Genomic DNA, 14,202 nt, shown 5'->3' with positions numbered 1-14,202 from the left:
TTAACCCAACACAAGTTTCCTTTAAAAAGAAATGGTAGGGGCTGGGAAGGTGGCTCAGTGGTAGAGTGTTTGCCTTGCATGCATAAGGCCCTGGGTTCAATTCTTCAGCACCACATAAGCTGAAAAAGCCAGAAGTGGCCCTGTTGCTCAAGTGATAGAGCCCTAGCTGAAGAGCTGAGGGGCAGTGCCAAGGCCCAGAGTTTAGGCCCCATGAGTGACCAAAAAAAAAAAAAAAACCAAGTGGTTATCCTCTGCAAAGAATATCTTCCTTTGGTCTTATTGTGTGAATGTCCTGTTTATCATGTCCAAGTGTAATTTTTCATCTTTTACTATCCATTGTGTTTACTTGTAGTTTATAGGCACATTCTAATTACTACAAATGAGAGAAACCATGAACCCCATGTGCATATGATCATATAAAAAGATGCTTATGGAAATAAACTCCAACAAATGGAAATAAGAGGATTTTTATGTGTTTTTTTTTCTGTTTTTCCCCTTTTGTCACTGTTTTAAATTTCTGTACCTTTTTTTATGTAAGTTTATCTGATTTGGGGACAGTAAGGGGAAGCACAGAAACGGTGAGACAAAGGGAGAACTTAATTCAGCAGTGATGCTCACTAGACACTACACTAGAAATGAACTATGCAAGGGGACAGGGGTCGGGAGAGAAAAAAAATAGGAGAAAATGAGGGAGGGAGTGATGCTGTTCAAAAAGAAATGCACTCTTTACCTGACTTATGAAATTGTAACCCCTCTGTATACCACTTCTGGATTAAACTTTTTACAAAATGGTGAGTCCTGAAGCAGTGTTACAGCATGATTCTTATGATTAAATTTAAAAAGAAGAAAATCCAAAGGATCTACAGTAAATATCTTCCTGGAAAAGCAAAATAAACACATACTAAGACACTGCTAGTAGAAATCCGCTTAGGGCTATAATTTGATTTTTTTTTTTTAAAATGCCAGTCCTGGAGCTTGTACTCAGGGCCTGGGTGCTGTCCCTGAACCTCTTTGTGCTCAAGGTTAGTGCTCTACCACTTCAGCCACAGCACCACTTTTGGCTTTTTCTGAGCAGTTTGCTGCAGATAAGAGTCTCATTGAGACTTTTCTGACCAGGCTGGCTTCGAACTATGGTCCTCAGATCTCAACCTCCTGAGTAGCTAGGATTACAGGTGTGAGCTAGGATTATTGGTGCCTAGCCATAATTAGATTGTTGAACATTCATTTCATTTTCTATCTGTCATTAAATTTTCAAAATACCAACAGAAGTTACCTGTCAGGATATCGTTTCTGTATAAAACTTCCACTGTCTAATTCAACTTAGACATAACATCTGAAATTTGCATCCATATTCCCTGGCTTGCCACCCATAATCCCCATCTAGTCTGCCCTCTCTTCCAAGAAGTGTCTTTTCCATGCAATTCCTTACTAACCAAGGGATTCATTTGCATGTGTGTCAATAGCGTCAACTATATTCTATTCAATTTTTAAAATTTTGAACTGTATCTTTCCCATTTCACAAGATTGAAAGCTACCTTAAAATACAGAAATAAACAGGGCCGACACAGCCAACATATAAAGTACCCAACACAGACGATGTCATTAGGATAAGGATGAAGATAACCTATTAGTTCTACAGTTATATGGAAATACTGAAAAAACTGAAGAAGATATGTACAGGACTAAGAATCCTAAACACTAAAGAAATTTCACATGAGCAGTGTTTAATAGACAATCTATATTAGGCTCATAGTTCATTAATTGCAAAATTATGAATATTTTTCATATTCCTTTAAATTTCTTCTTTTAAAATGAGTAGTTATTAAAAGTAAAACCCAAAAAGTTAAAGCAATTTTTAGTTAATAAATATGAGAATTATAAATCTGATTGAAATAAATTTTATCTTTGAAATTTCTACAACCAGAAGACAATGAGAACAAAAAACACATACTCGTAGGGTTGTCTTTTTGTTGTTCCAACTTAACCAGAAATCATAAAAGAGAAATTTCTACATGAACCATCCTGTCATGTGTCTACATATAGATGCTCATATGTCACAAGTAACCCAAAGTACCATGAGATTATCGTAAGTGTCACAAAGAAGGTAAGTGGAAATGTACTTGGAAACTGACATATAGGGAGTAAATAAGACAGCAATTTAATTAATAATGCCACACTAAGTAACTGCCTTTCTCAACAACTTTTCATACAAAAACATTATATAAAACTCAATTCGAGGGCTGGGAAGGTGACTCAGTGGTAGAGCGCTTGCCTTGCATGCCTGAGGTCCTGGGTTCGATTCCTCAACACCACATAAGCAAAAAGAAAAAAGCCGGAAGTGGTGCTGTGGCTCAAGGGGTAGAGCGCTAGCCTTGAGCTGAAGAGCTGAGGGACAGCGCCCAGGCCCAGAGTTCAGGCCCCACGACCGGACCCAAAAAGAAAAAGAAAAAGAAAACTCAATTCTATACCAAACTCTAATACATCCATGCCCAAAATATGTTGGCTGACATTTTCTAAAAAACAGCACAGTATTATAACCTATAAAAATGTTGTATAAATATACAAGTTCTTTTGTTATCAGAAAAATGTTATATAAAATCCTTGGAAACATTACAAGGAGAAATCAAAGAGACTGAACACAAACAATGCAATAAAACATGACATTAAAATGTCATCAAACAAACCTTCAAATCACATTACCTGGGACAAGTTCCATAATGATGTAGACAGGCTGTCTTTGTGTGCAAACTCCTATAAGTTTGACAATATTGGGATGATCATATTGCTTGAGAATTCTAGAGAGAAATTATAAGAACAAGTATTTGAATAAAGAAAAACAAGCATTAGCTGATAAAGGTCTGTACAAGTAGAATACTCATTAATCCTAATTATTTAAATATAAGTATGACCCAAAATGATGACAAATAGGATGTATATAAACTAGTATTGATAAATACTGACAACATAACCTAAATGAGAAAATTATTTTTTACATTTCTGCACTTGAATTTAGTGTCCTACTCTTGTTCAGTTTATTGCCCGCATCTGTTATTCTACAACTTGAGCCACAAGCCCTGGCCAACTTTTTGCTAATTGGAGATGGAGTCTTTTAAACTTTTCTGCCTAGCTTTGAATACAATCCTCAAGGTCTCAACCTCTTGAGTAGTGAGGATTGCAGACATGAGAATTACAGACATGATTTCTATCTGGACAAGAGTCAATTATTAATTCAATTAAGCACCCACTTAAAAGTTGTTACTCACTCTGAATAATCATCATAAATAAGAACAAAAAATAGAACTTCCAAGTATTTTATGTTCTTCAAAAATTATCACTCCTTGGTAAATACTACAAAGACTAACTTCACTAGATATCACTACAAAGACTACCTTCACTAGATATCATAGTAAATTATTTCTTGAGATGATTTTCAATTTAAATGATAGAAATACAAAACTTTTCAGAAACATGGCAAACAGTTAAAAATTTTATATCAGTTTCAGTATAAGCTTCAGTTGAAGGAGTACAAACTTCATTTGGGTGAAGGTGAAATTTCATCACATTTCATCAATAAACTATACACAGGATTCTAATAAAAGTATGAGCTAAAAATATATTAGATATCCATTTGCCTTGATTTTAAGTTTTAGTTCTTCTTATTCTATATAAACTCACTTCTATGTGAAAATTACAATAGTCTTTCTGAAGAAGAATGCAAAAATAACTCTGGCCCAAGATACATTATGCTGCTTGTTGAATGACAACTCATTAGTACAAAAATTAAAATAAAGTAAAATTTAACAAATTATGTGTGTTTTGTAATTGTTCAACTAAGTTAGAGGAAGATCAAAAAAACATGTTAAAATAATGATTTGTAAGTGAAGTCAGACAGGGAAAAATCCTAGAGATTAAAGGAAATATTCTAGAATGCCTTGAAGCTTGAAATTTCTGAGACAATACAGTTTGAAGAATGTTATATTTTTAGTTATGAAGGTGAGTAAAGAAACTGCACAAAATAGCCAGCCAGGAACATAGATAAGTCTATTAAAGAGGGTTGCATGGAAAAGAAAATTTTACATTTTACATAAAACTCCATAATTTCACTTTAAAAGAAATTGAAGTCCACTTTGCAAAAGTTACAAATTAAGAAATTTAAATACTTTTGAAAATAATTTTAGATACAGCCTTTTATCATGAGAACACCTATGAATTGTAAAATAATGAGACTATAAATTTCAAGAATATAGAACTGTTTTTAATTTGTCAGTTTTCTGATTTTCAATAGTATATTTAAAATATTGTATAATTATACAGATTCTTAATTCTACAGATACTTAATACTGCACCCAATTAATTTGATCCATTCCTACAATATTTAGTGCTAAATGAGTATAGAAATTTACAAAAAATGATCCATGTCATGGGATTTATTATTGTCTCTCGGCTATTTCCTCTATGTTCCCATGCACAAAATTTATAGATTTGTGTATCATCCTTGTTCAAGCATCCACCCACCACCCATAATTGCATCCATCTCAAACATGTCCATCCAATTAATTTATTCAAATCATCGCCCTATTTAAGTATTTTCAATGTAGTATAGCAAGGTGGATCATTAAATTTTACTAAAATAAAGGAATCAACTTACAAAGTGAATTAGAAAAGAAATAGTATGTAAATTTTTGAACAAATTCTGGACTGTTAGTTAAAGAAATGTATGATTTTCAGAGCTAATAAGCAGAAACAGAAAGTCAAAAGATAATATCTAAGGAATATAAACATAAACATATAATAAAAGAACAAGGATAAAAATCTTTTATATGTATGATTGTGAAGAAAAATCACAAGATTACAAAATGTATATGCATGCTTAATAAAACAAATGTATTTAAGGATTTAGAAAACAGTCATGTTTTTTAACACCTGTTCTTACCGTGATTTTCTAATTTATTTACAGTCTACCTCAAAACCAGAAATTTTCTTGCATTGTGAAAGTGTTTATTTATGAGTTCCTAATAGTGTTTACTTACTCCTTCAACAAATCACAATTCAAAATGTGTTCAAGATTACTTTTTAATAAGTTATGAATGCCTTATGAATAACAAACATTATAATTAATTATTAAGGGCATATTTTGTACTATATTAGAAAACTCACTTGGCTTCTTGTAAAAATTTTATTTTCAGTTCCTGAGGAAGATCTTCTTTACATGTTTTAACAGCAACAGAAGTTTTATCCTTTAACGTACCCCTATACACTTCACCAAAATTTCCCTGAAAACAAAAACACATGCATTGTTTGGTCTGGTAAGTATAGTATGTCAGTGTGTCAAAAACAAGGAAAACAGGTAACAAAACATTTTGAGTTGATAAGTTAGCTTTGCATGAAAATAAAGACAGTTGATTCTGTTCTTACAAATTCTTCAACCTTGAATATACTGTTCACACATTAACCATATAGAAGACTGAGGACAAAGGAAAACTGAAAAGAAAATTGTGAGAAAGAGTAAAAGGAGAGACCCAAATGGATGTTCTCAGAGGCATGTGACTCCAACTAGTTTATCCCCTAAATATTACATTTTATTTGGTTTAAAATTTATAAGTTAGTGAAGTTCCAAGAAGAAACTAAAACTGACATCCATGTCAGAGCAGTTTGTGAACAGTAAGTGAAGAAAGGCAGTGGAGTCAAGGAACAGAATGGGGCTCATCAGTAGCTGCTGCCGTAGCCTGTCCATCTCCCCACCATATCCAGGAGGAGGGGTGCTAACTCAAGTGTTAGTGTCACCAAGGATGAACTGATTGATAGGCCTACATCTATTTCAATGTAACATTTAGAATGTTCAGACTAATAAAGAAATTCTGAAGTAAATTTACTCTCTTTTATAATACAAAACAGTACAATAATGATCTTAAAGCTAATACACTAGTACAACTATTTTTGAAAATTCTTTTAGATATTTCTATGCATATTCATGAATTTTATATAGCCATAGTCACAATATGCAAATATTACAATACTGTTGAGCAAGATGTAAGTGAAGTAAATCTGTTGGTTATTGAGTTTTAGAATTTTAAGACAGTATAACTCATCCTCTCAAATCTGCATATTTTAAATGTTTTATTTTTAAAATGTTTTTCTAAAAAATGTCCCATATTCATGTACTTTTTCATCTAACATTTAATTCTTAAATCGTTTTTAAATAAAAGCTATGATTTGAATTCGCAACATAGTAAATGCTTATAATCAAGATTATTTATCTTTTCTCAAGATTATTTATCCAACAATTATCAAATAATTTACTTATTATCAAATAATTCATGAAATTTATCTGAGAATAAATATTATTGTTCTACAGAATTGTTGCCTAACCTCTTATCCGAGTGATCCTTAAACACTTATAATTCATTTTCTCTAAAACTTACTTTACTCATCAAAAAATTCTTCCTGAATACATTACTTTATCAGTTATTATAACTACCATTCTGGACCAAGTAAAGTGGATCATGCCTAAAATACCAGCACTCAGGTAGCTGAGGCAGGAGGATTTTAAGTTAAAGACAAGCCTAGCCTATAGCAATACTATTGAAAGGAAAAAGATCCTACCATTTTCCATGTAAGCATTTAGCTCCCCTCAATACTTCAGTCTTTCCCTATTGCATCTCAGAAACAGTACCCTCAGAGACAGTACCTGTCTCAACTTTTTCACCTTTACTTGGTCAATACTCAGAGCCATCAACAACAGCAGTGCCAAACAGAATGATCTTTGCTAGAGAAAACTTTGATTAGACTATTACTTTCCTCAATATCCATCCTCTCATTATTGTTATTTCTTAGCTTTTATTTGGTAATCACAAAATATGTGTCATCATTTTCTACACTTTTTTCCTTTATGGAAAACATTCACCTGCCCTCAGAGAAAAGGTGATCTAATCTTTAGTTTCATTTATTATGCTTCCTCCTTCATTAGGACTTTCTCCTGAAGACTATTCTCCCACTTCAGAACACTCCTCACTCTGTTGTTCCTTCACCTCTTTCTAAAGGTTTCTGCCTTATATAACAAGCATTGGCCTTTGTGGGGTGTTTGAAAACTTTAAACATTTATTTGACAGCCATTACCCAGAGAACTTCAATTCTATCAACGGTGTTCAAGGAGCTAATCTCCAAACTGATAAAAGATTATGCTTTCCCAGATGATCTATTTTCAGGCCAAATTGGTTATGATACAGCCTAGGATACTCAACATTCCCAACATTAAAAAAGTATGACTTTATTAAGTCCTTGAGGGCAAATCTCATCAAGCTGCTCGTCATCATAAGATCTTGGTCCTTAGGGTTAATCTTTATCTCCCCTCCTCTAAGTGCTCATCCAATTCTCCTCAAATCTCCTTTCTCTTTCAAACTTCCACTGTGCCTTCCAGAATTCACATTCCATCAAATTGGTACCCTGAAGTTTGATGATTCCCCATAAAGCCAATCTGATCCCACAGGATTCTGATGCCTATTGGAGACACTCAAATGATAATAAGTTGTCCTTTGTCCTCTGAACTTGAGTGATGAATTTTGCTCCTCATTTAATCCTACCACTCATGTGGAGGTGGAATAGTTGGTTTTGTTTTTTGTTTTTTGTTTTTTTCCTACTGAACAATTCTCTCTCCTGCATTCCTAAAACCTCTTAGCTTGAACCATTTCCATTCAATAATATCTATCTCTTACTATCAATCACTGTGGCTGCCTCCTATTGAATATGCAACTACTTTACATCCTTCACTGACAATTTGTTTGTATGTCACTCTATATACTCTATACAGTATGCTCTTGTGTTTATTCTTGTTAATTTCAATAGACATAGGTCCTATCACATTGTAAAACTTCAGTTTCATGAGCTTATCTCCTCTACTGCTCTTATAATCAATCTATTTGCTAAAGTCATACCTTAAACTTTGGTATTATCAATAGTTCACTTTTTGGATACAATCTGTTTTAATCATCTCATCTTCTGTCTATATTTCTTACTTCATTTAGTAGCCAACCTACTGTTTTGACCCTATAGGAATGCTAAATCTAGCATGCATGAAACCCTGGGATTGATTCCTTAGTACCACATAAACAGAAAAAGATGGAAGTCATGCTGTGGTTCAAGTGGTGCAGTGCTAGCTTTGAGCAAAAGAAGTTCAAGGACAGTGCTTAGGCCCTGAGTTCAAGCCCAGAACTGGGAAAACAAACAAATAAAAAACACAACGAGTTCTCTCTGCTCTTTTCTAGCTCTTTCCTTCTTTTCTCTTTCCCAGCTCCCTTCTCTTTTCCAGCTCTCTCTCTGCTCTTTGCTAGCTCTTTCCTCTCTCTTTCCCAGGCCTTTCCCAGCCACGTGGAGTGCCAACCTTGCCTGTTCCCAGCAGGTCTACTGAATAAACCTACCCCTTACCTGAAAAAAAAAAAAAAAAAAAAAACACAATGACAACATAAAAGGTGATGAAAATATTAAATCAAAATCATGCTCCAGTATTAAAAGTATTACATGAACTTAAGCTCCATTTCAGTATTTTCTTAAAATCATTAAATTTATCGAGACTGACATACTGCTGCCTAGTCACTGTGAAGGGATTTATTCTTTGAGATATCCTTAGTAAGGAGAACATTGTTTCTGATAGTTATACTTTAGAAGAAACTAAATCATTATGAAATTAATTACAAAATATTTTTCTTTAATTAAAAATATTTTCCCAGAGTACTGAAACAATGTGTCTTTGATGATTAAATATTTATTCGTTTTTTGTTTTTTTGGTCCATCATGAGTCTTGAACTCTGGGCCTGGGCGCTGTCCCTCAGCTCTTCAGCTCAAGGCTAGCGCTCTACTACTTGAGCCACAGCGTCACTTCCAAATTATTTATTCGTATTTTTATGAAAGTTTATTTGAGTTACTTTTTCCTTCTGTTTTGTGTTTCTTTTTTCTCTTCGATGCTAGGGATTGTATCTAGGGGTTTTATATGCAATGTAAATGTTCTAACACTTGAGCCCTGCCTCCAATCCTTTCAGTTTTAAGACAGACTCTCCTAAATTTTTTCCTGGCTGTCTTCTAGACATCCACCTGGTTTGCCTCCTGAATTTCTGGGATTACAGGTGAATGCTTCTTTGTAATAATTTTTGATTCAGTCACATCTACTGGGTCACCAATAACAGTGAGGGGACATATTTCCTCAAGAATTAGAGGATTAGAATTAGCACAGAAGAAGCAAACATACCAGCTGCTACTTTCAGTTCTTTATCCTGAGAAACTAAGTACATTAGCACTGGATCTGCTTTCAAATAGCAACTCAATGCTTCTACTTGGAAAATATATTTTAAAATAATAGATGACAAAAAATTAGCAAACTAGATTACTTCAAGGATCTACTATTTAAACAGAGCTTTTTGTAAAACAAGGAACAGAGTCAATTTACCACATATATATTCAAGTGAAAAGTAATGGATAATCACATCATGTTACTTGAAGTGCTGAGCCTTAGTGTAGTGGTTAGCATCCATAAATTATGTATATTATATAAGTATCTGAATTTTTCACAAATTTTAACAGTATACCAGGAAACTAAAGCTTCATAGACAAGTATTCCAAAGTCATTTGACAAAGTAATATTTATCCACTAAAATTCAATTACAAATAAAATTATACACTTAAACAGTTTAAGTATCAAATATCTAACTTTATTGGTAGACATTATGCTAGAATATGGCTTATGAATTGGAAACACTTTCAACTAGGTTGGAAGGAAAGGCACTTACACGAATCTGCCCTCTCTGATCACTAGTATAGCTAGTTACAATTACAAAATGGATTGTCATGTTGAAACCTGTCCTTTCAAAATTATTTTTCCACTGAAGTAATATGCACAATGGTCTTATAAACAATCTTGAAACTCTAAAGAGTAGTACTTCACTTTTTCTGGAGTATTACATAACCAGTTTTGTTTTGTTTGTTTAAAGACTACTAGGATTTATTTTAACTTTATAATCTGGTAGGTTCTTTTCAAATCACACCTCAATAGTTTTGGTTTTATTAAATGGTATTAAAATTATTATAACCTTTGAGAAAACATACACTATTTTTAAAAGAATCCTCTTTAAGCATAAGATTTTCATGCATCTATTTCAGTGAGTATCTTAATACTTGTAACAGATGTGGTATTGTCTTCTTTTAGATTAGTGCTAAAGAAACTTGCTGTGTGTTGAATTTTTAAAAAGCTTCACAGGAAAAAAAAAAAACTGAAGAATCCCCAGAAAATGTAAAGACTTCATTATTTAGCTCAGTTGATTATGTACCTTGCCTAGTAGTTCTCCCAAGGTGACATCTTCATGATTGAGAATCCATTTCTTATCCTGTGGCAGAAGAAAAACAAAACAAAACATGCCTTAGTCCAGGTAAGAATAAATTTCCTGTAAGAAAATTCATCTGAGACACTAAAAGCATATTTCATTCAAATTGTCCAATCAACAGTGCACTAAGAAGTTATAATTTCAAGATGCTGTAAAACCACTTTAAGAAATGTGACTACAGTATGCCCAAGTTTTATCAGAAATCTCAGTTTTCAAAATGATAGTATTGCTTTAACTAGAACACAGCATGTATTTTCCACTAACTATAAAGCACTGGCTATGTTATTACTTATCCTTAAAGTTTTGTCATAAGTACAGGAATGAGTTTCATTTGCAAGGCATAATTTTCAATTTTTGTGTGATCTTAAAGCAATTTTGCTACACAAATCATATCACTAAGCACTAACTTTTCTACATATAAACTAGCTGTGAGTTATAGCTTTCTATCACACTGTATGAAGTCTCATTTCTTTCCCAAGTTATTTCCTATGCTGTAATAAAGCAACAAACATCAATTACACTGTCACTAGATGGACCACACCAGTAATGCAAATATGCCATTATAAAGCAGCATCCCACTATTATAAAGCAGCATCCCACAATCTTATACAAGACTTGATTACAATTTAAGGGAATATTTTAGCATATAAGAATCACAGCTAGAAATAGGATACAGGTTGACCCACTGTAACAATGAATTGTACAAGACACTATGTTAAAAACGAACTTTACAACTTGGGGTGGGGAGGAGTTAGGAAGGTGGGGAGGAAAGGGATGGTAGGGGATAAACAAAGGAGGAGGTAATAATGCTCAATAGGAAACGTACTCATTGCCTTCCTCATGTTACTGTAACCCCTCTGTACACTATTTTTTACAATAAAAGTTTTAAAAAGGAATCACAGCTATTAACTTTCTGACATTGTTTTATGTGTTGTAATATTTTTTTTTGTTGTTGGCCTTGGGCTTGAACTCTGGGCCTGGGCACTGTCCCTCAGCTCTTCAGCTCAAGGCAAGCGCTCTACCACTTGAGCTACAGCGCCACTTCCTGTGTTGTAATATTTTAAGGAGGAACTTATAGATCAAGAAAAAATTAGTAATGGGACTGGTAATGAATATAATTGAAGATAACAAGGGATTGAAAAGAAGGAATACAACTGAAAAAAATGAGAGGGGTAGGAATGAGAAGGCAACTGTGACTGGAGTAAGATATTTTATTCATGATTTATGTGTTTTAATCAATACTAGAATGTAGCTTCTCACCATTACAAAAAATATACTCAATCAAAATTATGACCTACAATATGGATTGCAACAATAAGTTTCCATATATATGTATATATATGTCCATATATATCATAGATTATGTACGTGATATAGTAGTTACATAGAAACTTGGAATTTAAGATTCAAATGTGGTTTCCTTAGCAATGACATCACATAGCTTGCAGATTGAATGGCATACCCAGAAAATTCCTGCATAAATTGAACAAGAAAGCCTGTGTTTTTCTTGGCTTCCCTGTTCCTACTGTTTTTAGCATAAGTCCTATGCTGAAATCAAGTTTAGACATGATAATTACTCTTTAATGAGTCTCAGAGAACTGAGAGTAGGCACTCACTGTAAGGGTGTTAAGGCTGGGAGACAGGGTCAGTGTTTTCTCCTATATCTAACTCCAATATTTATGTCCTACCTAATCATTTTTGTAACTTGTACTGCCTCTCAAAATAAAATAATGTATTTAAGGTAATGCATTTGACTCCTTCACATTCAAAGATTATCATCAATTAATTGAAACAAACTGGGTTTATACGCTTTCAAGTTTCAAGCTGTAGTCCAATAATATTTTATGACTACTGTTTATGCGATTTATTTCAAATGATTTTGCTATGTAAATTAATCTTCATTCATTAGGTTTACTAGATTATAATCTTATAACCATACACTTTGCACATTCAGTTCACGAAAAGTTAAATTACAGTAAAACTTTCAAATTGTGATCAAATAAAATAGCTTTCAAATAAAATAGCTTTATATACTGGTAGAAGTATCAATTAATTTTGTGTCACCTTTATATAATCAGTAACCTTAAAAACTCATCCTTTAGTTTCAATACTATTTCATTTCCTTAGATAATATGTGATAGTATCTTTTCAAATAGTAACTCTGATGGTTTTTACTAAAATATAAAGAATTTTAAAATATCACCTAAATTAAGCTATTAAAAAACATATTCTAATAAGTGCTATCACTTTGCACATTGCATTGGTATATTAGTTGGGATAAAATATCAAATTACTAGATATAAACTCCAATTACCATTTCAAACTATAAAAACCTAAACCTGTGTATACTCCTTTCCACTAAACATTTGGGTTCTTGAGATCCTCTGTTAAGAGTATGAGGGCAGGGATGGGAAGGGGAAACAGAAGAGGAGGCAACAATGCTTGTTAAAAAAATGTACTCATCACCTTGCTCATGTAATTGTAACCCCTCTGCACGGTATTTTCACAATAAAAAAAACTTATTAATAAAAAAAGAGTATCTTCTACATATCCTAGTTCTTACAAATGACGGAGATCATGTGACCTGCTTTTCCTTGGATCTGGCTTACTTCAGTTAATAAAATTTTTTTCCAAGTCTTTCCATTTCCTTATGAATGGAATAATGTCATTCTTTCTGATGGAGGCATAGAATTCCATTGTGTATATATACCACATTTTCTTGATCCATTCATTTACTGAGGAGCATTTGGGTTGGTTCCATATCTTGGCTATGGTAAATAATGCTGCAATAAACATTGTCGACGCCAACTCATGGAAACAAGAGGCTCATTAGACCCAGTATATAGTTTGTTCTTTTTTCTCTATTTTTTTCTTTCTTCATTTCTCTTAGCTTTCTGCACCTCAAGTATTGCATAATAGACAATGCAATACGTGGAAGGGAAAAGGAATCACAGAAACAGCAGAACAATGGATGAATCACAGCAACATTGATACTCACTTGACAATATGTGGGATATGAACATTACAACTTGTGAGGGGTGGACAGGGAGAGGGAAGTGGGATATAGAGATATGGGGTAATGATGATTAAAAACAAATGCACACATTGTCTTACCTAGGTAACTGTAACTGCCCAACGTATCACCTTTTCAATTAAAAAATAAAAATAAAATTAAAAAAAAACCTAAACCTAAGATTTTGTCTCCTGAAAATAGAGAATGGCATAGCAAATATAAGGCATGTCCTCTGCACCTGCTGATGACCACCAACTATACTCCTCAGGCTGAAGGACTAACCATGCTTCTTGGTAGACGGCCACAAGGTACAGATGGTCATAATTTATTATGCCAATCAATCACTGTCAAGTCTCTTTGGCTGCTGGACATTTCTCCCTGAAGTTATCCACTTAAAGAACTTTATATGCTGGGCACTGAAGGCTCATGCATATAATCCAAGCTACTCACTCGGGAGGCTGAGATCTGAGGATATCGGTTTGAAGCCAGCTTGGGCAGAAAAAGTTCGTGAGACTCTAATCTCCAATAAACCACCCAGAAAACTGGAAGTGGTACTGTGGCTCAAGAGGCAGAGTGCTAGCCTTCAGCTAAAGAGCTGAAGGACAGTGCTCAGGTCCAGAGTTCAAGCCCTACTACCACCAAAAAAACAAAAACAAAAAGAATTTTACATGGTAGAGGAACATATTTGAAATTAAGAGTCCAAGCAAATTGGTCCCAGTAATCAAGCATGTGTTTGTTTTGTTTTTTCAACTTTTTTTTATTGTGAAAATACTGTACAGAGGGGTTACAATTACATGGGCAAGATAGTGAGTACATTTCTTA

General features: G+C 33.6%; 1 protein-coding gene across 7 annotated transcripts in view; it reads right to left on the bottom strand.

The window, feature by feature from the left end:
* Positions 1–14,202, bottom strand: part of Fer (FER tyrosine kinase) — a 371,379-nt gene that overhangs the window by 140,800 nt on the left and 216,377 nt on the right. For all 7 annotated transcript variants that reach the window (XM_070036017.1, XM_070036018.1, XM_070036020.1 and 4 more), the window contains 3 exons: positions 10,314–10,370; positions 5,158–5,273; positions 2,701–2,795 (listed from right to left, as the gene is read on the bottom strand). In XM_070036017.1, coding sequence (XP_069892118.1) covers positions 2,701–2,795; positions 5,158–5,273; positions 10,314–10,370 — 268 coding nt within the window. The remainder of the gene's footprint in view (positions 1–2,700; positions 2,796–5,157; positions 5,274–10,313; positions 10,371–14,202) is intronic.

Source organism: Dipodomys merriami, unplaced genomic scaffold (assembly GCF_024711535.1).
Source record: "Dipodomys merriami isolate MVZ:Mamm:240054 unplaced genomic scaffold, mDipMer1.0.p SCAF_27, whole genome shotgun sequence".
NCBI classification, from domain to species: Eukaryota; Metazoa; Chordata; class Mammalia; order Rodentia; family Heteromyidae; genus Dipodomys; species Dipodomys merriami.
The sequence above is the reverse complement of the archived record's forward strand: the minus strand, read 5'-3'. Positions and strand labels throughout refer to the sequence as shown.